Source organism: Brienomyrus brachyistius, chromosome 4 (assembly GCF_023856365.1).
Source record: "Brienomyrus brachyistius isolate T26 chromosome 4, BBRACH_0.4, whole genome shotgun sequence".
NCBI classification, from domain to species: domain Eukaryota; kingdom Metazoa; phylum Chordata; class Actinopteri; order Osteoglossiformes; family Mormyridae; genus Brienomyrus; species Brienomyrus brachyistius.
In genome coordinates this window covers 9,028,232-9,053,067 of record NC_064536.1, presented here as the reverse complement: position 1 = coordinate 9,053,067, position 24,836 = coordinate 9,028,232, and the positions used below count along the sequence as shown (strand labels likewise).

The window sequence follows — 24,836 nt, the reverse complement described above, 5'->3', positions numbered from 1 at the left end:
ATGATGGGAATAACTGATGTGGATCGTGAACTTTGTGACGTCCCAATTCATTTAACTGAGATGTCTGCTGTAATAAATTGCTTAAAAAATAATAAACCGCCGGGAACAGACAGTCTAATCCAGAGTCTTTTTTCATCATTGCTGGAGATTTCAATCAGGCAAATCTGAAGCCAGTTTTCCCCAAATTCTTCCAATATATGAACATCCCAGCTAGAGGGAGAATCTGTCTGGACAATGTTTACACAAACGTTTGTGAGGCCTACAAGGCCCTTCCCCACACCACCTCGGCTACTCAGACCATGTCACTGTGTCCATGGTTCCTGTGTATAAATCCCTGCTGAAGCACAACAAACCAGTCAGTAAGAGTGTGGCCAGCTGGTGCCGTCTCAGCTCTCCAAGGCTGCTTTGGATCTACTGACTGGGACATTTTTAAGGAGGCTGCTATAAATGGTGATACCATCAATCTGGAGGAGTATATAAACTCTGTGATCGATGACCACGAGAGCCGACCAAAGGCCCTGGATGACGAAGGAAGTGCTCACATATCTAAGAATCAGAAATGCAGCTTTCAGATCTAAAGACAAGGCTGCCCTCAGGACGCCCAGAGGCAACCTGTCCCAAGCTATGAAGATAGCCAATCAGGCACATGCACAGAGGATCAATGAACACTTTAAATGCACTAAAGACACACGCCGCATATGGCAGGGCATTCAGCCAATCACGATCTGCAAGCCCAACCCACACATCAGTGGCGGTGATGTCTCCCTTCCAGTTGAGCTAAACAACTTCTTTGTACAGAATAAGGAGCCCAGCATGTCCCAGCATGCTTCACATCAACCACCATCATCCTAGTGCTGTAGAAGCCATTAGTGTCTAGCCTGAATGACTACTGCCCTGTAGCACTCAGGTCAATCATCATGAAGTGCTTGGAAAGGCTGGTCATGGCAGTAATACATAAAGACCATTCCTACCTCTCTAGACCCTCTCCAATCTGCATACCGGTCCAACAGGTCTACTGAGGACACCGTAGCCTCTGCCCGTCTCCTTTCCCTGACACATCTGGATAAGAGAGTCACATATGTCAGGATGTTATTCATAGACTTCAGCTCTACCTTCAATACATCCCTCAAAAACTGAGGGGGTTAAGCTTGAACACCACTCTCTGCGGCTGGATCTTGGATTTCCTGAAAGAAACGCCCCAGTCAGTATGTATGGGCTGCAACACCTCCAACACCATCATCATCAAGTTTGTGGATGATACAATTGTGGTGGGACTGATAAACAGAGAAGATGACTCAGCATACAGAGAAGAGGTGGAAAGTATTTCCACAAGAGACACAATCTATCTGTCAATGCTGACAAGGCAAAAGAGATGATTGTGGACTTCAGAAGGACACGTCCTGCCCACACTCCACTCAGCATCAACAGTACTGCTGTGGAGATTGTAAGGAGAACCAAGTTCCTTAGTGTGGACATAACTAAGGAACTTACATGGACAAATAACACCACCTACTTATTCAAGAAAGCCCAGCAAAGACTAAACTAAACTTTCTGAGGTGGCTGAAATAAGCAAACCTTCCCCTCCCATCCTCACCATGTTCTATAGAGGCACCATCGGCAGTGTTCTGACTAACTGCATCACCATCTGGTATGGCAGCTGCAACAAATCTGATCGCAAATTCCTGCAGAGAGTACTGAAGACAGCAGAGAACATTATGGGATGCCTCTCCCTTCCCTACAAGCCGCTTTTTGCAAACGCAGGGAACTGAGCTGGAAGGTGAAGCTTTTAATTTACCGGTTGATCTACGTTCCTACCCTCACCTATGGTCATGAGCTCAGGGTGATAACCAAATAAATGAGATTGTGAATAAAAGCAGCAGAAATGAGTTTCCTCAGCAGGGTGTCTGGGCTCAGCCTTAGAGAGGGTGAGGAGCTCAGACATCTGGGCTCAAAGTAGAGCCGCTGCTTCTCCGCATTGAAAGGAGTCAGTTGATGGTTCTAGGATACCTCTTGGACGGTTCCCTGGGGAGGTGTTTCAGGGCATGTCCAACCGGAAGGAGGCCTGGGGGCAGACCCAGAGATTGTATATAATATTAAAATCTCTATATATATATATATATACCCTGAGAGATTATATATAATATATACTACATTATATATAGATTATATGTTATCAGTGGCAAAAAAAATCGATGGATGGATGGAACTGTATGAAAAATAATGCTGTTTATGAAAGTAGGCAAGTAAGAATTTCAGGTTAGAATTTCATTGTACCTTGTACGCATGACACTGCTTTCTTAGAAACTTATACTGCCATTGAATTTTGAAGATGCTGTACAAAGAAGGACACAATAGTGTTCGGAATATTTTTTTCTTGTCTGTGAAAATATACAGCTCTTCTGGACACTCATTCTTAAAAAAATCAGATGCTACTTTAATACTATAGGTACCGTAAGTGAAGATAAAGCTTGTGAAGACAAGTGAAGACAAAACGTGACCATACTGCCACCCCAATTTCTGGTGGCACTGCACGTCGCGCATGCGTCTTGTTATCTTCATGTAAGTGCACAGACGAAGCCGGAATCAACACAGAAAACACGTGGCGGCCAGACTGGTACCTCTCTGCGCACGTACAAGCGGACGTGTTCGTGTGGACTTTTGGGATGCATTTTACTCCTCCGCGGACGACCGCCTGCCGCACTCCAAATTTGTCTTTAAACGCCAACATAGATGATTTTGATGAGGATTGGGGTAGTTTGCAAACCCTACAGCCAATTTTCAAGGTAATAAAACTGTTACATAGATATAAATGTGTATGCATATGTGTGCAGACTTGTCCCGAATTGAAAATCTCACGCCAGCCAGTTGATCAAAGTTGGCAGCCCCGTGAACTGCCGCTCTGAATTTGTAAAACGTAGGGAAACATACATAGACCTCGCGGCTGTGGTACGTGTGCAGGGAATATCAGAATTACTACTAATAATACTTAAATAGGACACGTGCGCATGTGTAAAGTACACAGCTTGACCAGAGAAATATGAACGTTTCCATGTACGCATACGCGGTGTAATACGCGAGTGATGCGCTTTGCGGAGAACCAGCCTAGATGCGTCCGCGTTGGAAGCGTCGAGTCGGCGCGCTGCTGGAGAGAGGTGTGTGTCCAAAGTGGATTAAAAGAAATTCATATTGTGGTCTAAAGAGAAACTCACTTTTAGTGGTAATCTTTGTCGTATGATTTTATGGTTAATATGTTTGATGAATGCTGTTTGTAATTTTATTTACCTGTAATTAAGCCTATTAGTTTAACACGCGCATCATTTTGGCGCGTCTTCCCGCTGGCGTCGCGCAGGCGACCAACAATTCCTGAGGTATTTCACATATTTGACTTTTTATATTTTATGTATCGTACAGAATAATAGAGCGCAGGCTAAAGTGCAGTTCGGCCCCAGCGAGTCTCAGCGCAGCGAGTCTCAGCGCAGCGAGTCTCAGCGCAGCGAGTCTCAGCGCAGCGAGTCTCAGCGCAGCGAGTCTCACAGCGAAGGGGGCAGCCGGAGCGCCGCAGACTCGGGCGGCTATATGAGTATATTGGGAATAAAATGTGTGTATTGGAGCGAGTTCTGTGTTAGTGAGTGTGTGAGGTGTGACAGTGATAATGATGGAGATGCTGGGCTTCGTCATGGGATTAATCGCTCTTCCTCTTGCCTACAGACTCCTGCCAGCTGACGCTGGACCCCAACACAGCAAACAGAGAAGTGTCTCTGTCAGAGGGGAACAGGAAGGTGACAGCGGGGGAAGAGCAGCCATATCTTGATCATCCAGAGAGATTTGACTGCTACCCCCAAGTTCTGTGCAGAGAGAGTCTGACTGGTCGCTGTTACTGGGAGGCTGAGTGGAGTGGAGATGGAGTCTGGATAGCAGTGACTTATAAAGGAATCAGGAGGAAAGGAGACAGTGCTGACTGTCAGCTTGGATTCAATGAAAAGTCATGGAGTCTGTTCAGCTCTCCTGACAGTTACTATGTCTGGCACAATAATAAACAGACTATCATACCCATAAAGCCCTCAGGCTCCCGCAGAGTAGGAGTGTATCTGGACCGGGCAGCTGGTACTCTGTCCTTCTACAGAGTCTCCTCTGATGGACTGACCCTCCTGTACAGCTTCACCTCCTCATTCCCTGAACCCCTCTATCCAGGGTTTTTGGTTTATTATCCAAACTCCTCCGTGTGGCTGTGCATGCTGGGATAGCTCACTGTGTGCTGGAGGAATCATTTTTACCTTATCAGAGTGTCACATGTCGCTGCTTCTCCGTGGCAAAAAGCTAAAATCTCTGCTTTATAACCAGTATAACCCTTTTTACTCTGTCTGAAGTGTGACGTATGTTAATAAAATAAGTATTTGGGTTCTGTAAGCTGAACAAACATACAAAATGACTTATGTTCATTTTGTCTGTAAATGCACCAAAAATGCCTAAACTAATTCATAGTACATGCAGTTGTACCAATAGAGTGAATTCTGATTCTGAATAAAATAAAATGTAATGAAATCTAAGCCTGATGAGTAAGGGGAGCTTTTCCCTTCCCCTCTATATGTATATTTTATATTTCTGTGTATATATTGTATTTGCTACCTGTACACTGACAATAAAGGCTTCCTATTCTATCCCATTAATGTCCCGGTTCCGCGCTGCCCAGAACGTAACTGAGTAACAGACTTAATCCGCGCTCTCTGCTCACTGAGCGCAGCAGCCTGATATTGCAGCGGCGACGCTTTGGCCAGCAGGGGGCGGCAGACGGCAGACAGTTTATTAACTCAAAACCTACAGTACAGTGGTCCTGAGGTAACTTAGTAAAGATAATGCAATCAAATTAATCATATATTAACCAAGTAAACATAAATAACATAAAATCTTAATAAATCACGTTAGTACAACAACAGAAAAGCATCTGACCATCAGTGAAGTAGTGTAGGTGATTACCATTTATCAGAAAAAACACATAAATCCTGTTTCATTAGGAATCCTGAGATATATACTGTACTGTGCAAAAGTCATAGGCAGTCATAGGAAATGTGTAAAGCTGGGTAGTAAATGTATATTTTCTCAGTATGAAAAACAAAATTTAATATTAGAACATATGCAAATTATGTGTAAAACAAAAAAACTAAAAGAAATTTCCTATGTTCTCCAAAAAGTTACTGATATCTTGTTGGATGGCTAGATGAACACCAATATGGTTCCTAAACCTAAACATGAGTATAATGAAAATACTGCCAAAACTGGGATGACTTTAGGAGAGATTTTGAAATGGTTAAGGGCAAACACAGTTTGACAGACATAACATCATAGGTTAAAATAAACATGGAGATCATTTTTAAAAGTTTATGTGACTGGCTAAGACTTTTGCACAGTACTGTGTATATATATATATATATAGTTCCCTTTTTATTCCACACAGTTTAGGAATAAGATCATCAGCCACAATATGACCTACAATACACTCACAGTGGCACTGCAGTAATACAGATATACCCCTGAACACAATGGGAAGGTGGATTCTGACTCCCTCTAGTGACGAGCTCCACATTCTGTGCTGCTGCCTCTGCTGCCCGCGTGTTTGTTTCTCTCCCCCCTGTCTAATTTAGACGTGGTGCACTTGTTCCCCTGGGGGTGGGTGTATAAGGTGGGTCCCCGGCTAAGGGGGGAGTGTTAGGTTGAAGAAACTGTTATTAATCATTTTGTTATCATTTTCGTATAATCAGCGATGAGTGTAAATATGTATATACATTATTTTGTTTTCTTCTAACCTCATACTCTAGATTATATTAATAATAGCGTTCAGCTTGCACGTACCCTGAGTATGTGCTCAACAGCTGCCCACTTAAGCAAAAACAGAACTGTCTCTTCTTGGCCTCACCTCCCTATCTTGCGTGACTCTTGCGCCTCCCACTGACTATAAATAAAGGAGCCAAGGGGAACCACACTCTGTAACACATTCTGCTGTAGCTCGCATTGCAGAGAGTGTGGGTACCCTTGCGCAAGTAAAACTTTAAAGTGTGTTGTCTCGTAATTCATAGTGTAGTGTGAAGTTGGGGTGGAAACGCCGGGCGCTTTCCCCAACAGGGAGGAATCGATCCTGTGGCAGCCACCACGCCGGCTTCGGCTCTGCATCAGTGTTTCATTCTCCTTTTCTGTCCTGTTCTCTCCTGTTTGTGCTCTTTGTTAATAAATCACCCCTGATAATCCAACCATCCCGGGTCTGAATCCGTTTATGCTGCGTCTGACAGCAGCCGGAACGTAACACTTACAGAGACTGAAATGCATGAGGGTTTACAGCCAATATGCACAAGCATTTCTCTCACATATGTGATGTACTTACAGACCGTGACACACATGCAAACAGGGACATTTATCCCTCTGGTGACACAAACACAGACATTTTTGTCTCCAAAAGCATACAAATTATCACAGTTGTGTCCAGTTACTGTGACACACGTGTGACACGCATGTAAACTGTCCTTTCACAGTCACAGGACTGACTGTCACTGTCATTCCTCTGGGCAAACCCCTAATCGTAACTAAGGTAACCGTATCTTTTATCCAGCTCTAACCTGAACCATAAGTAACCAAACAACATATAAGACTTTTGGCTAAATTGATTGCATTCATAGATTTTTGTAAAATTGAAGATTATATTATGGAGAGCTGAAAAAAGTTCCCACACGCTAAAAAGTAACCAGTTCTGACACATTGTTGGGATGTTTGTTCCTCACAAATGCGGTAAATACAAACCCATACACACACACACACACATTCACATACACACTCTGAAAGTCCACATATATCGTTCCATTCACCCTATTCATGTATACCATCACAGTGGCCGGCGTCCAGGCAGGATGTTCACCAACATACGCAAAGACTTCTGGAGAAAAAACACCGAACCACCCCCATATGTGCACTCATGGTACAACCTCAGCTGCCAAAAAGCAGCTACCATTAGCATTCCATGGGGAGGGGAGGAGAGGACAGGCACTCAGGCTGGTGGTAAGGCTGTCCTCCTGGTATTGCAGGCAATCTTTGCTTCCATTTGGGAGTCATGCGTCATCCAAACTGACTGGAAAACGGGACTTGTAGTCCTTATCTGGAAAGGGAAGGGTGATCGCCTACATTGTGGCAACTACAGGGGGATAACACTGCTCTCAGTGCCTGCCGGGTAAGGTCCTTGCTAGGGTCATCCTTAACAGGATCTGTGATCACTTGCTTGCCTGTCAGTGACCGGAGCAGTCTGGGTTTATGCCTAAGAAATCTACCACCAACAATCTCTGCCTCTTGCACAACCCGGCCCAGTTCATAGCTCAGGTAAATCTGTGCAATCGTCTCACGCTGCCATCTTTGTGCATTTTCAGTTTTTTTAACTGCACAGTGTATAATACATTCTAATACTTGCAAAGGATGAAAGTTAACATTGATAACGTGTCTTAAAAGAGGGCTACAGTAAAGAAAAGAAAAGTATCAAGGCAGCATGAAAGTAATGCACAATCAGGGATGTGCAATTTCTGAGGCACATATTCAAAAAAAGTATTTTAATTGTAAAATTGTATTTTATGATTCATATTTGACTTAGCAGAGGCGGCATGGTGGTGCAGTGGTTAGCACTGTTGCCTCACACCTCTGGGACCCAGGTTCAAGTCTCCAGCTGGGTTACATGTGTGTGGAGTTTGCATGTTCTCCCCATGTAGTCGTAGGGTTTCCTCCGGGTACGCCGGTTGCCCCCCACAGTCCAAAAACATGCTGAGGCTAATTGGAGTTACTAAATTGCCCGTAGGTGTGCATGTGAGAGTGAATGGTGTGTGAGTGTGCCCTGTGATGGGCTGGCCCCCCATCTTGGGTTGTTCCCTGCCTCGTGCCCATTGCCTCCAGTATAGGCTCCGTAGTCCTTATCTGGAACCCAGTAGGATAAGCGGTTTGGAAAATGGATGGATGGATATTTGACTTAGTTTATGAAATAAAATGTTTTTTTCTAAAGACTTTGATCAGTATTTTTGTATTTTGTAAAACATGAGAAATACTATGTGCATGGTAACGTCATGTGTGCAAAATGTTTGTGCAAAGGGCACAGAGCCAGGCTGAGCACCACAGCGCTATCCAGCCCATGGCTGCCGATGGTCACATTCCACCAGAACCCCCCAACACTAACTCCCCAGGGAACTTCCAAGCAGCAGAGCAGATTCCAACAACCGAGGATCACAGGAAAGGAAAGATTCTGGCAGGAAGAAGAAGATCTTGTGGCCAAAGGTTAAAAATGTAGAAGTTTGGAGAACAAATGTGTTACAAATGAAATATCACATTAAGCCTGGGTAATTTCACCATTTTCATTACAGGAATATTTGTGAAACTTGTATTTGAAATAAATGTATGTATTACAGCTTAATCATTTTTTTCATACATTATTTTGTATTTTCAAAATGTCTTTATTGTAAAATGCACAGTATGTGCTGCTGTGAGCACTATCCCCCGTACAGGGAGTGTGGAGAAGAAGCCTTTAACCTGGGCAGGAAATACATTGTTTGTAAGTCGGTCTTAATGAAAGAGGACCAATTTCAGAGGGCTTTAAGGTGAAAAATACACAGTGAAATATCTAATAATAATATTTGAACATTCAAACAGCATACAACTCAGTTTGCAAATTTAAACTAATACATTTTAAAGTACTGTTCAATCTTAGAGCCAATTGCCATGTGCCCACAAATATTTGAATTATTGTTTATGATTATAAATGTCGAACAAATTCCTGGAGCCTTCGATTTAGCATACACAGTGCCCTCTACAGGATTCTGTCGAAACAGCATCTCTTTCAACCTCGTTCACAAGATTTGTGTCTTTTTCATAAAACGTTTTTCTTTGTAAATCCCAAAATCTTCCTATAAATGTATGTGTGAATGCTTCTCGTCTTTTTCATTCACACGAAGCCTTTATAAATGAGCTCCGCGATTAATCTGTTTACATGAAAATATCTTAAATGCGTCAAGGCACGTAAACGTAGCCACCTAACAAAAGGTAACTTCCTGACTTAGCAGACTGCATGTTCCTCATCTCCTCTGTATGGACCATAGAGCTGTGCATCGGAGAGTCTGACAACACGCTACGTTTCAAGATACAGGCATTACAATTCAGTGCGCTGCTCTATTTTTGACATAAAAAAATCTGCTTTTAGGAAAACTTGGCTTGGTATAAAGAGCACACCGCCAAATGCATGAAATCTGAGTTAAAACGTCTGATTTTTAACGAAACCAGAATAGAGGGGTCTGCATTTGCATTTATCACAGTCCCTGTAACAATTCAGCATCGTAGTACTACAGCTATTTCGGATTCAGCCAGCGGGTAACGTTACTAGTCAGCAGCCTTGTGCAAGTTACTGAAAATTACTAGTGACCAATTATAATTACTTTTATATGCAGTAATAAGAGTGGGACTGAACCGTGTGTCTGCCTGGGGGGGGGGTCGCCGGCCAGGATCACCAGCAGTTTCGACATGTGGTTGGTGCGGCGATGCGCTACATCAGCGCCTGCTCCCCCGGCCTGACCTGCCCAGTATAATAACATAATCAAGGTAAATAACAGTGGGCTAAAGGTAGTGATCACATTAACATCGCGTAGCTGTTGAAATACATGGCGCAGACATCGGGGGAATATGGAATCAAATGTTCGGTAGCGATGTTTCTGCAACACAGAGATGTTTGCCGATGGATTTTCAAGCATCGCGGAGACATAGTACCAATGCATGTGTGTGTACAAAAACACGATATGACAGTTACATGGTGTACATTGTCCCTCATAGTTTAATGTTTAAAGCACACGTAAGTGGACTTCTGGATCGTTTACGTTCATACTTAATAGTCGATAAATATTAATATTATAAATATTAGACATAAATCTAAATAAAGATATAAATGTTTTGTATTTCAAACGGACATGGCACAGTCATTAATGTTTTGCAGGATCTCGCAAATGTTTCTCTTTTTTTCCCCTCCTGGGCTCTGTAGAAGACAACTTTATTAAATTTTAAGATTTTGATTACGACCTTGAAGTGGACTGTCACAAGCCACTTTTTCCCTTAAGTGTTCCTCTTTTCTTTTTCAGCAGCGTTAATGCCTCATCTCTTTTTAAACAACCTTGGGGGAAAAACAAAATCTATTCATTCTTTTTCTAAAAACTCTGGGACCAAGCAGCCTTCTGGCAGTCACTGGTTTCCCGGATCTTGAAGCGCATTCGGTGGCTTTGCCGGCACAGGCGTCAGACTCGATTCGGTTCCCTCGTTTGCTGAGGAGCTTCATTTACATCACTGGCATCGTTGGCTCCTCCCTCCTTGTTACATCCCCCAGGAGGATGTCTCTTCTCCCTACTAACTTTGTTTTGTCTAGGCTCCACCTCCTCTGTCCTGATTGGATGCTGCTCGGAGTCCAGCTAATTGTTAATTAGCAGAGCACTACTTAAGGCCTAGGTTGCTGTGTTTCTGGGCCCTCAGGCCATTTTGGTTGCCATACCTGTGCCGGCTTGTATGCCTTTGTGACTTGTATGTGCTTGTTCAGACTGCTTGTAGGGGAGAGCTGCCTTTTGTTTTGACATCCTGTTTTCTCCTGTTTATGTGTTAGGTAGGTTATGGTTATAGGTTGCGTATTTTGTTTTCTTTGGAGTTAGGTAGGTTTATTTTATTTTTACATTAGGGATGTTTTGTTTGTTATGTTGGCCTTGGCTCTCCCTGAAGTTATACCTCAGTCTGAACCCAAATCTTGTCACTTGCATTAAATAAACCTTTTAGATTTACCATCTTGGCTCCTCCTTCACTATCTATCTTTATGTTCGTCCCTTCAACCCCCTAGACTAGCCAGGGGACGTAACACTCCTCCTCCTCCTCACTGCTAGACACCAGTTGTAAGCTTTTGTCCAATTCACTGACCATCGGAGGTTGGGGCTCCAAGCATCTAAGCTCATGCAGGGCTTTTACATTAGCCTGCCATTTTGCCTCCCACATGAGACATCATCGATCTTCTTTCTGGAACGACGTATAAATATTGCAGCGATGTTAATTCATTTTCATATAGCACCTTTAGGGCGTCTCGTCTCGTATCGCTACATCGTAGAGACGAAATGAGACAGGGGAAAGGACAGAAGGCCAGACGACATCTGCATTCAATGAACTGCAAGAGGATGCTTCACTAGGAGCACATTAACCCTAACCCTAACCCTAACCCCATCCTACGGGGAAGCAGAACTGTCATAAAAACAGATGCTGACGTCTGAAAATGCCATGTTTTTTCTAACCCTAAACCTAGCCTCAGTTTGCTAACCCTAACCCTAATTTGGGGCCATAGGGTGAAACATCAGGCTGTTCAAAAGTAGGAAATATGCTATGAAAGTATGCTAAATTGTGGTTTCCTATCCAACAGGGGCCCAGACCTCTCATAAAAACATATATTGATGGCTGAATATGCCATACTTTTTCTGACCCTAACAAAACGTGCTTATTTTGCGAGCCAAGGCATAGCATTTCAATGAATAGCAAAAGGCAGAAATGTAGACTTAATAAAACGAATGCACAGGCAATGATGATACCTGATTGACTTTTAGGATTATATGGATATTACACATGCAAACACACACACATATATATATACATATTGAACATGTTCTGTAAACACGCACTACTTGTAAGGTCATTTTGAGGGATGACAGCTCAAAATCCATAACAGTACATCCATTCTTGGGATGTATATAAATGAAACTTACATTAGCTAGCGCAAGTGTTACGACTTTGTTTAGTGTGTTAGATTCAGTAAACGGAATACGTTTCGATTTATATTTTGCTTTTGGAATGGTTAGACGTTAGGATACAGCTCGCCGGAAAGCTACGGAGCTTTGAATTGATCCCCACCGCAAACACAGCCCAGATGTCGCCTCCGAGGTAGAAATAAGCGCGGCGCCACAGCAGGTCATTTATATATTCGAGGCTGATTATGAATTCCTTGTGTTTGCTGCCTATCTGCATAAGAAACCTGTTGAATCATGGGATATTTTAGCGATTTTATTTGACTAGCTGTGGGGTATTCCAAAAGAGAAATGACGCCTTTAAAGTCTTAAGCGCTAATGAGCTTTAATTGTAAATGGATTTCAATGTTATTACCACCAATTACAACTGGCTTACAATTCCAACTTTTTGTCTTTTTTTTGATAGAAATTTAACTATTTTCACCTTTTCGTTGCCCCTTTGAATTTGAATATTGTCATTTTGGAAACGTTATATAAAATAACTCGAGACACATCGCCTTCCGGAATGGCAGGGCTCCACTGACTACATTGGTGAATATAGTAATTTCAGCACACCATTGATAGGACTGGACTCCTGAGGCATTACACACCTATTCTGACATCTGTCTATTGTTTCTCCAGCTAATTTCAGACATCTAGCTATACCCCACCTGGACTCATGACCTGACAAACGATAGGTGGGTATGCCCCAATCGCTTTACATCAGCCAATGATATTTTTCCTCCTGAATGGCTCCCGTTGCACCTCGATGGACCACTCAGGTGATTATATTTGTCCTCAGGAATGTTGGGGCCCATTGATTGTATTGGTGACTATGATGATCTCCAGAAATAGTTAATAGGTTTCTATACGCTCATAATTCCTTATCTGCTTATTCTGGCATGTATCTACTGTGGCCTCAGCAAATTTCAGACCTTTGCCTTGTATGGCCCAGCTCTCAGGTACCTACCTGTCCTCTAGAGACCTAAGGTAGGCCAGGCCATCACTAAAAGGTATCCATGAGCTCTGCATTCATGACCTGATATTTGTCTACTGTGTCTGCAGCAAATTTCAGACATCTAGCTTTACCCCACCAGGACCTATGACCTGACAAATGGGAGATTTTAATAATTTACACCTCACAATAATTTGTCACCAAACAGCTTGACACTGCCACTTGTCTAGTTACCCTTATGGAAGATGAAGAAGTACCATCAGACACTGATGAAACTCAACTCGCTTTTATTCAAACACACGTACACAAACACAAACATCAAAGCACAGCATCGTGATTTCTGATGTGGAGCGACTCAAGTAGTTGGCCTGGGAACCATCTTTCTACATCAGGTTGAGGGGCCTTGATGTATTCTTCAGCCCTACAGTCGATCATCCCCTTGGTCATTGCTCCCACACACCAATAAACGTGCTGGTTTGACATGAAGAAGGCATAGTTTTAATGGACATATCTAGATGGGATTAAAAAGCAGACTGTCTAGTTTCAGGAACACTTTGAACCGTCTTCCTGCATCACTCCTACTTGGAGTTATATACTGTCAAATGACAGGTGGGGTGTCTCTATTCACTTAACGTTGCCGACTCCAAACTTCGCAGGCATGCTTGGCTATGGCCCTAGTATGTGCACAGCAAATTCAGCCCTCTAGCTTACAGAACTCAGGGTCAAGGCACATTAATGTACTTTGCAGGCCAATGATGAGGGCTACATCCATGGGACTTCAGAGTGCTGTTTGGCCATGCATCTAGCTTGTCTGTGCCAAGTTTCAGACCCCTAGCTTGTACGGTTCAGCTGTGAGATCCCCTGAAGTAAGCTTACCCTTTTTCCCATTTCTGTACATTAATAAATTAAATTCAAAAGTCCACCAAATATGTCGTGTAAGGTGTGAACTCATGAAACTTTGCACACTTCATCAGGCATGTGTCCAGCACGTCCACACCAAATTTCACTAGATATATGTGTAAGGCGTGAACTCATGAAACTTTGCACACTTCATCAGGCATGTGTCCAGCACGTCCACACCAAATTTCACTAGATATATGTGTAAGGCGTGCACTCATGAAACTCTAATCCTATCCATGCATATATCTAGTTTCTCTGTGCCACATTTCAGACATCTGGCTAAGTGCTTGCTGGAGTTAAATGCTGACAAAGGATGTCGGGTGGCCCCAATCACTTTAAGGGGATGTCTTATTTTCCCAAGTATAACAAACTATAGTACATTTACCGGTATTCATGAACAAAAATCCACATTTATTCAAAAACATGTCTTTCCATGTAGAAAAACATGTTCCAATTTAATGGTGCATTAATTCATGAACAAAAATCTACTGTGTACTGTATACGTTTATTCAAATAAAGTCGTCATGTCATCTTCTTCTGGAACATCATCATAAATCTCCAAGCTCCAAATTCCGTCCTGAATATCTCACAACTCAGTTTCCTGTAGAACCAATGGCCCCAATCTGTCATGTTTAGCAATAGCTCTGTCCTTAAATGAGCGCCTCTTGTCCATGTAGCCTTATCGTAGTATAATTGCACCCCTTTTAGTTACCGTACAATCCATGGGACAATAACTAGGACGTATTTTTGGAGTAGGGCTTATATTACGAGCATCCTGAAAAAGTCATGCTAGGACTTATTTTCGGGGAAACGCAGTAGTAATCAGGAAAAGCGGAAATCTTAGTTTCGGTACCTTGAGAGTGAGTAAATAATGTAACTTATGGAAAGTGTAAGATATGTAAAGGATTTGACTTAATAGTCAGTTGTTGATGCCAGCATTTGGATTGAGTGGGCTGCTATATTTGATGCACATGAACCTTTCCAGTGTTGTTTTTCGCTGTTGTTATGTGTATCAGGGAAACTGTGCACAAACTGGCTTGTTTTTATAGGTCAGGTTCCCCTGCTGAAACGCAGACTGCCCAAGTCAAGACCAGCGCATAAGTTTCCCAAGCGTGTGTTTCCTGTATCGAAAAAAGACGGCAGAATTTTTCTCAGTGTGCAATACTGGCTGCCAAGTGTGATATCTGTGATGGTTGTGATGTAGTGTTGTTGTACAGTGACATAAGGATTCATTTTAATTAAATATGCTGTCCCCTGTCTTTATAATCCCAAAGGACAAACCAGTTCCAGTGATGCTGGCCGTCGGAAGAAGTGCCGCACCGGGCCGCCGGCAGCCAGCTCCCTGACCAAGTCTGTCTCCCCTGGATCTGCTGCCATCCCGGTGGCAACCAGCAAGGGTCAGCAGGGCACAGGCCGCCGTAGAAATACAGCGGGAGGCCGGTCAGGGCGAAGAAGGAGGTATGACCAACAGAAGGGGTTAGAGCCTGAGCCCAGCTCACCAACCTTCTCCTCCTCTTCATTTTTATTTCCGTCTTCAGTCCCCTCCCCTTTTGTTTCATCCCCATCTCTTTTTATGGGCTCTTCTCTTTTATCGCCACACTTAGTCACACCTGTAAGCCCAGCTCCACATCCATTTCCAGCTCCAGGCATGGTTCATCTGACCCCTCTGCATCAGGCTCCAGCACAGGCTGCAGCCGCCTCATCTCACCTGGAAAAATTCAATTGGTTGTATAACTTTTATGTAACCAAGTACTCTAAAATGACCTATGACGCCAAGTGCTTTACTTATTGTCACGCCCAGCTCGCCCGCTCCTCCTGTGTGCCATGCCCCCTGCTTACCCACGTGTGTTTCCCGGATCGTACCCAGCTGTGTCCGTTTGCTTTCAATCAGTCTTGTGTATTTAAGTCCTGGTCTCCCCAGTTTTCATTGTCTGTCATTGATGTTTGTGAGCGTCAGTACCCGGTTCTCGTCCTGCTTTCCTTAATAAATCCCCTGTTTGTCCCGATCCTGACTGCCTGCTTGTTCCTGTTCGCTCGCCTGCCCGACGATCGCCCGCTTCCAGCGCGATCGTCACACTTATTACTGGTGTCAGGAATTTTGGAACAGATATTTAAATGAAATTAACTTAGCAAAACAGGGGAAGAATGAGGATAATGAGGGTACTCATGCAACCAAGAGGCGTAGGATTGATGAAGATGAGTTCATCTTTCCTATTAATGCACTGGACCAGCTAAGTACCATGCCCAAGGCTCAGGAGCTGGCTGTGGAGATGGGCTATCAGTCAAATGCACATAGCTACATTTCACTATAGTTTCAGCACATAATTAGACGAGATTTGTGATAAGTACTTAGGATATGTTAAGATGTAGTTCTATAGCATAAGATAACATAGGATAAGATTAAGATAGGACAGGTTATGATAAAATTGCTGAACATAGGATGAGATTAAGATAGGACAAGTTAAGATAGTTTATATGCTATTTTATGTTATACAAAGTCATAATAAATTACCATAAATTTAAGATAAGATTATATGATATAAGATAGGATTGTATAGCATAAGATAAGAAAGATAGGATAACATAGAATAAGATTATGATAGGATAGGTTACGGTAAGGTTAAGATTGTATAACATAGGATTAGATGAATTATAAATAAAGCAGTCCTCCTTAGAGGGGGGGTGGTGGAGGGAATATATATATAAAAAATAGAAATAGTTAGCATAAGGTTACGATAAGATTGTATAACATAAGATAGCAAATCAGTTAAGACTAAGATAGGATAAGTTATGATAAGGTTAAGATAAGGTTGCATGACACAATAACATATGTTAAGACTAAGGTAGGATGGTTAGGATAAGATTGTATAACATAGGATTAGATTAATTATAAATAAAGTAGTCCTCCTTAGAGGGGGGGTGGTGGAGGGAATATTTAAAAAAAATATATATATAGGATCAGTTAACATAAGGTTAGGATAAGATTGTATAACATAGGATTAGATTCATTATAAATAAAGTAGTCCTCCTTAGAGGGGGGTTGGTGGAGGGAATATTTAAAAAAATATATAGGATCAGTTAACATAAAGTTAAGATAAGATTGTATGACAGAACGGGGCGGCATGGTGGTGCAGTGGTTAGCAGGTTAGCACTGTTGTCTCACACCTCTGACAGTCTCCGCCTAGGTTGCATGTATGCGGAGTTTGCATGTTCTCCCCATGTCGTCTCTTCTGGGTACTCTGGTTTCCCCCCACCAATCCAAAGACATGCTGAGGCTAATTGGAGTTACTAAATTGCCCATAGGAGTGCATGTGTGAGTGAATGGTGTGTGAGTGTGTTCTGCGATGGGCTGGTCCCCCGTCCTGGGTTGTTCCCTACTTCATGCCCATAGCTTCCGGGATAGACTATGGACCCAATAGGATAAGCCCAATAGGATAAAAAATCCATTTGTTAAATGGATGGATATGACAGAATATAACATAGGATAAGATAAGATTAAGAAGTTCGTGAGCACAGCACTGTTGTTTGCTAATTGCTCGATTTTTCTGTCCTTTAATAGCATTCAGTGAGCAATACTCGTGAGCGTATTATGAGACTTAGGCTAAGGCACTCATAGGGTGTCTTGTCTGTTGTTTCACTGTATGCTCCGACCGCGGTGAGTGATCTCTCGTTGAGGGAGACATTTTACTCGCAAATTCGCTCGGTGGTTGAAGGGTGCCCACGAGGTGACACTCCTCTGGGGCTGCGGGTGGCTGGATCCTGAGCCGCATCAGTGGACTTGGTACTCCAATACTGGTGATGCAGCGAAAGAGATCGATCACGTCCATGTGGGCAGATGCTGGAGGCTCCTGCAGAACTGCAGGGTCTACAGAAGTGGCCAGTTTGTGAATTCTGATCACAGACTTGTTGTTGCTACTCTGAAGATTCAGCTTAGGTCCAGTAGGCTGGATCACCTACTAGGAGTATGAGGCTGGACTTAGCCAGACTCCAAGATCAGGCTGTTTCTGATGAGTTTGCACACAGTTTCTGTGAGGAACTTGCAGACTTGGGTGCGATTGCTGACTCTAATGTGATGTGGGAGACCTTCTGTGGTAAGATCCTGAAGGTTGCCGAGGGTTGTGTCGGTGTTGCCAGTGTTCCAAGAAGGAGATGTATCATCTCGCAGGGCACCCTGAATATTATAGAGAGCAGTCGCAGTGCCCGACTTGGTGACAACTCTCAGTGGAACTGAGGACAGCTGTGAGGGCAGATAAAAAGGCGTTTGTTAGACAAATCTACGAGCAGGTGACACTCCATCTGTGGCCTAGTGACCCACGTCCTGCTTACAGAGGAATCAAAGCATTACGCACATCTGAAGCTGTTCCTCGGAGGCTTGCAGTCAGGGCGGGTGACACTGCAGTTGTGATCCGCTGGGCTGGTCCTTCTGGTATTGCAGGCAATCTTTGTTTCCATTTGGGAGTCATGCATTATCCCAACTGACTGGAAAACGGGACTTGTAGTCCTTATCTGGAAAGGGAGATCACCTGGATTGCGCCAACTACTGAGGGATAACACCGCTCTCAGTGCCTGCCGGGTAAGGTTCTTGCTAGGGTCATCCTTAATTAGACAATACGTTAACTGTATACAGCAAAACAAGCCCCACAAACCTGTAAAAACAGGAGAAAAGATGACGCAGCGAAACCGGTGCTTCTGGCTACTACAGCTCTGCTGGGTAGAATGAGGGAGAGGCACCAGCCTGCGTGCAAAGTGGGTCCAAAAGGGGGCGCCACACTGACTCCTTGTGGAATGATGGAATTAATGTCTGTTACATTAAAGAAGCTTAAACCTTTAATAAAAAAATATACATATATAGGACTGCATAAAGTCAATCAGGTAAAAAAATCTAAATCTCCCAATAATAAAGTGACCATGCATCACACTCCCTGACAAAAATAAAATGGCTCCAGACATTTCATAATCTAACTTTAGAACCTTTCATAACCTCATAATCTTTTCAAGTAAGTGTGTGTAGATTTAACATCCAACTAGTTGTGCAGTGCATGGTATGGTATGGAAGTAGTGCAGTGGAAAATTTGACAAAGAGCGGTATATGGCATTGTGTTCACGGGTGAGCAGTACGCCATGGGGTACTTCTGGATCGCCCAGTTTGGTAGGGGCCCCTGGGCTCCCACTGTGTTGCATACTGTCCAGAGCTGGTATGAAGGTTGGGCCAATGAGTCGTAAGTGAGCCTCTGGGTAGGCCTCCTTTCATGAATGGACCTCCACACCTGGGGAAGGCTATGTGAGTCATCAGGAGGTTGTATACTGACTGTCGATGGGAACACCAACCTTTCTTCTTCCTGCATCTCACTGTCAGGCTCAGTTTATGTTGTTTTCCCTTTCGGATCTCAGCAGGCGGTTTGGGACTATATGGGTGGTCATCCCATAATTGGGCCTTCTCTGAGACTTAAGTACAGGCTGTGTGCTTGCAAATTCTTGTCTTTCAGGTATCCTTAGCCAATAACGTGATTCATCATCATCCGAGGAGTCACTACTCAAATACCCTGTGTTTGAGGCAGGTTTATGTAGCTGACTGTTTCTCGTCCTCTTTCGATGCTGGGGCTCCGCAGGTAGAGTAGGAGTGTCTCCTCTCTGCTGTACAGATGGAAGTCTCTGGGGCTGTGGATCTATGGGCAAGGTGAAGCAGGTTTCGGTGTAAGGTTCTTACACATTTTCCACCAGCTACTGGTGCCACCATGTAAATAGGACCTTCAGCAATTCTCTCCACCACATAAACTGTTTTCCCAGTAGGGTCTTAGCTTACCGGGGCCTCCCCTGTTGCCCAGATTGCGCACCAAAACCCAGTCACCAGGTTCAAGGACAATACCTTTCCCATGGCGGTCATAGTACCCCTTGGCGCGAGAACTGGACTGCTGACTGTAACTCTATAGGCTTCTTTCATTCTAGAAGCCCACTTCTCTGCATATCGCCTGGGGCAGGTTCTTTCTTGATCTGAAGCCAGTCCAAAAACAGGTCCACTGGCAGATGCGGTTGACGGTCGCACTTCAGATGACCGCCTATCTGGTTTGTTGGTATACTGGCATGAACACTGCAGTTGAAAATCAGATGTCGATGGCTTTGTCTGTGCTGCTACTTTTGTCTGCAGAGAACTGACTACCTGAGTTAGGGCCTGTACTTGAATGCTCAATTGGTGGATGAGCTCATCTTTACCAGCTGTCAGGGTTACACATCCCTTTACTTACTTCACTGGTATTCACTTCACTACTTCGCACATGGGTCAGTTTTGGGGCGAGCGCTGTGTCCCAGACACAGTTTTCTTTCATGCTCCTCACTTGTTATTTTAGTGACTTGCCAGAGAAGGGTCTCATCAGTGACCATAGAGTCGGAGAGGAGTGGCCTCAACTCCCGCCTGAAGCCGTTATGCTTCTCACTCAAGCCTTGACAGACTGTATGCAGAAATACATGCTGTGCTGTACGTGCTTCATATTTGATATCTGAGTCTGTCTGGATGTGAATATCACCTTTTGCTTGAGTCCCATTATTCTATACAGAAACTGCTGTGGTGTTTCATAATCATGCTGCTTAGCGTTCATGAGTTCTTGAAAGAGCTCAGTGCTACTTTTCTCTCTCAAATGTGACTGTAAAAAGCTCTTTATCTCTGTAATGGACATGTCATCTTTACTAGCAAGCATATCCTGTTTTATAATGCAAAACACTGCTCAACTGATCTCATCCTCTTTATACTTTTCTTTCAGTCCCTCGTCAATCAGTCTGCTAATGTTTCTGAAGCATGTTTCAGATGCATAAAAATTCACCATTTGTCCACCATGAATTTTTAATCCTTTCCTCTGCAGGAGGGGGAGGTCCTTGAGGGCAATCATGCTTTTAGTGGTGTTGGTGGCAGCTTAGTCAGCAGTACAGACAGGTGAATGTACAGCAATATTAGACTGGGCGTCATCGTTTTCATTTGTACATGAATGAATTGTAACACTACCCTTGTTAAGCTGTTGACACAATTCGCCATAACTTGACATTAACTTAGTGAGCTGCAACTCAAGAGCCTTACTTTGGGAGGCTAACTCTGCTGTTGATGATTCTGTGTGCATGTCTATAGGAAGAGCGTTAGCATGAGTCACATTACATGGCAGGGGAGACAAAACATTAGCATCTGGCACAGTAACATGACCTCCCATCTCAACAGAGAGTATATCTCTACCATGTTTACCAATAATGTCAGTAATCATCTCGTTTACAAACAACAATTGTGACATTCCTTCATTCTCTAAATCTAATAATTGTGAGCTTTCTGTTTATGTGCATACGTATTCAATACAACTTTCTTCATCATTAATGTCTAACTTAACTGGGTCTTCGTCAGATGTCCCCGGAATGCTGGTTGCAACTTGAAAGACCTCCTCCAATGAGAGGCGGAAGAGTCCCTTCTTCACCATCCAGATCAGATTCTTTCTGCTGTCTGCCATTGTGATCAATCATCAGATGCCCTTGGCCTTGAGAAAGTCCCTTGCTCTGGAAACAAATGTACTGGTTCATGGATCATTGGATCAACGACGTCCTCCAAACACAGGCGGCGCTGATCCTGGACGAGCCCCCAAAAAACTGTAACAAGTCCCAGTCACGGACCATTATCAGATTGAATCCCTGTAAAAATAGGAGAAAGGATGACGCAGCGAAACCGGTGATCCGCTCAGCAGAATCTTTAATTTCACGGATGGCAGACATACATTTTGTTTTCCCCCCATACAGCTTTTCTTGCATTTTCTTTACAATATCTTAATGTCATTTTCACAGGCAACTTAGGCCAAGGATTAAAACTGTAAGTCAAATAACAAATAAATAATAAAACAGTACTGTAACAATAAGTCTGCATGTACAGTTCGTACTGTTCCTTTTAACACTTCGTATGTTTGGTACCAGTCACGGGTTTGCAAAACTACAAAGTAGTTTCCACCATCCACCATGGCAGTTAAAATAAAGAAAACTGGCACACGGCCAACATCTTCCGTTACTACTGAAACTGTATTGCACGAGCTGGTGGCTGAACAAATAAACCTTGCATACGTCTGAGATATTTTCAACACATTTATACTCATATAACCCCCAAACACAGCGTTTCTACGCGGCGCCTGCACCCTTAACATAAACACAACCAAACTAAATCTGAAGCCATCAATAAAATTATATTTCATTAACGGGCGGCGCCATTTTGGTTGGCTAACTGATAGCCAAACCGCCCGTTTACATCAGTGGTCTAATAAGTAACCAAACGCGCTCGCTATCGTTACACAATCAATCATAAGATTGATTGGACGTTTTAAGTTATCTGTATACGGCAAAATAAGCCTAAAAGCCCCACAAACCTATAAAACAGGAGAAAAGATGAAGCAGCGAAACCAATGCTTCTGCCTACTACAGCTCCGCTCGACAAAATGAAGGAGAGGCACCAGGCTGCGTGCGAAGTGGGTCTAAAAATTAATGTCTGTTACATTAAGAAAACTTAAAGCTTTAATAAAAATAATATATACATTGGTACCTCGGTACTCGAACTTATTAGAACTCGAATTTCTTAAAAGTCGAACCAACCAGTTCGAAAAAACTACCTAGCACTCGATCTGAACCTCAGAAGTCGAACCAAAAGATAACTTGTACACGCGGGAAAATGAGTCGCGCGGCACGGCTCTCAGCGGAAACAAAGCGTAACGCTTCAGTCTCAGCCTCGCATTCGCTGTGAATTTTTGTTGATAGTGCTTTTTAAAAATATTACTATTAGTGTTATTCGTGCATTTTTTCCAATGTTCATATTGTACACTCAATTTTTTTTCTCATTTTTAAAATGTTTTGCTTTTGTTCCTGCATTAAATACAAACCATTAGTACAGTATGACTCAAGGTAGTAGAGCTGTGCCTGGGTTTATAAAAAGGTGTCATTGTGGCATGCACTAAATCAGGGAAGCATGAGCAGAGACTGGAAATACGGTATTTAATTACAGGAAAAGCAGACAAACCGCAGACGGACAATACAATGATCGTACTAGGGAAACTGAAACGCGGACTCAATACAGAGGACTAATGACAAGAACCAGAAACAGCTGATAACACGAGGTTAACGAGGGGGCGTGGCTCACGGAAGAAGCGGACGGGGGCAGGACACATTGTTGTTTTTTTAAAAAAACTTTACACATTGTTTGGATATATTGATTTTCTTGCTTTACAATTTACTGTTTTGATAAATGAGATTAGATGTGTTTAGTACAGTATATACTATTCTTGTTTTATCCTGTTCATTTTGTGTTTAAGTGCTACAAAAAAAAAAACATATTTACGTGTAATTTTTTGGGACCGGGAACCAATTAATTGGTTTTCCATTATTTCTTATGGGGAAAATTCGGTCAGAACTCGAACTTTTTAGGATTCAAACCTGAGCTCTGAATGGATTAAGTTCGAGTTCTGAGGTAACACATACTGCATAAAGTCATTCAGGTAAAATACAAAATCTCCCAATAATAAAGTGATCATACATTTTATGTGTGTCACAATAGCTCAGCTACGCTTGTGCAATTGTCTAACGCTGCCATATTGGTGCATTGCCAGTTTTTTTAACTACACATTGTATATTACATTCTAATACTTGCAGAGGATGAAAGCTAACATTGACAACGTGTCTTAAAAGAGGGTAAAGATACAGTATAGATAGCAAAAGTTTCAAGCCAGTATGAAAGTAATGCATAATCAGGGATGTGCAATTTCTGAGGTATATATTTTAAAAAAGTATTTTAATTGAAAAATTGTATTTTATAATTCATATTTGACTTATTGTGTATAATTGTTTTTTCTAAAGACTTTGATCAGTGTTTTTGTATTTTGTAATATACAAGAAATACTATATGCATGGTAATGTCATGTGTGCAAAATATTTGTGCATACAAAGGGCACAGAGCCCCTAGAATGGCACAGAGCCACTAGAAGGGCACAGAGCCACTAGAAGGGCACAGAGCCAGGCTGAGCACCGCAGCGCTATCCAGCCCATGGCTGCCGATGGTCACATTCCACCAGAACCCCCCAACACTAACTCCCCGGGGAACTTCCAAGCAACAGAGCAGATTCCAACAACCGAGGATCAAAGGAAAGGAAAGATCCTGGCAGGAAGAAGAAGATATTGTGGCCAAAGATTTAAAATGTAGAAGTTTGAAGAACAAATGTGTTACAAATGAAATATCACATTAAGCCTGGGTAATTTCACCATTTTCATTACAGGGATATTTGGGAAACTTGTATTTCAAATAAATGTATGTGTTACAGCTTATTCATTTTTTTCATACGTTATTTTGTATTTTCAAAATGTCTTTATTATAAACTGCACAGCATGTGCCGCTGTGAGCACTATCCCCCGTACAGGGAGTGTGGAGAAGAAGCCTTTAACCTGGGCAGGAAATACATTGTTTGTAAGTCGGTATTAATGAAAGAGGACCAATTTCAGAGGGCTTTAAGGTGAAAAATCTAATAAAAATATCTGAATATTCAAACAGCATACAACTCAGTACACGAATTCAAACAATTTCATTTTAAAGAACTTATTAATATCAGAGCCAATTGCCATGTGGCCACAAATATTTGAATTATTGTTTATGATTATAAATGCCGAATACCTTCCTGGAGCCTTCGATTTAGCATACACAGTGCCCTCTACAGGATTCTGTTGAAACAGCATCTCTTTCAACCTCGTTAACAAAATGTGCGTCTTTTTCACAAACCGTTTTTCTTTGTAAGTCCTAAAATCTTCCCATAAATGAATGTATGAATGCTACTCGTCTTTTTCAGTCACACAGAGCCTTTATAAATGAGCTCCCCGATGAATCTGTTTACATGAAAACATCTTAATTGCGTTAAGGCATGTAAATGTAGCCACCTAACAAAAGGTAACATCATGACTTAGCAGACTGCATGTTCCTCATGTCCTCTGTATGGATAAAACCACAAGTAAAATACCTTGTAAAATAATAGAAATATAGATGGTGCTGAACCATGGTGAACAGTGGAGTCATAACAGAGGCTGTGCGTTGTGTTCAGTCACCTTTCACTGTAAATCACACATGGGTTCACAATCTTTCGTGTCTGCTCTGAATCCCTCAGGGCTGGAGTGAAAACTCCATTCACGCTAACATG

At 42.7% G+C, this 24,836-nt stretch overlaps 1 protein-coding gene and 1 long non-coding RNA gene across 18 annotated transcripts in view; one reads left to right on the top strand and one right to left on the bottom strand.

Moving 5' to 3' along the window:
• LOC125740020 (tripartite motif-containing protein 16-like) overlaps positions 1-24,836 on the top strand; it is a 411,298-nt gene that overhangs the window by 235,103 nt on the left and 151,359 nt on the right. For 7 of the 16 annotated variants that reach the window (XM_049010682.1, XM_049010678.1, XM_049010677.1 and 4 more), the window contains one exon: positions 3,709-4,663. The exons of the other annotated variants lie outside the window; for them this stretch is intronic. In XM_049010682.1, coding sequence (XP_048866639.1) covers positions 3,709-4,244 — 536 coding nt within the window. In that variant the 3' untranslated portion in view covers positions 4,245-4,663. Of the gene's footprint in view, positions 1-3,708; positions 4,664-24,836 lie in introns of those variants that run through there. 16 annotated transcript variants of the gene reach the window in all.
• Positions 1-24,836, bottom strand: part of LOC125740033 (uncharacterized) — a 303,704-nt gene that overhangs the window by 143,286 nt on the left and 135,582 nt on the right. The window lies entirely within an intron of this gene.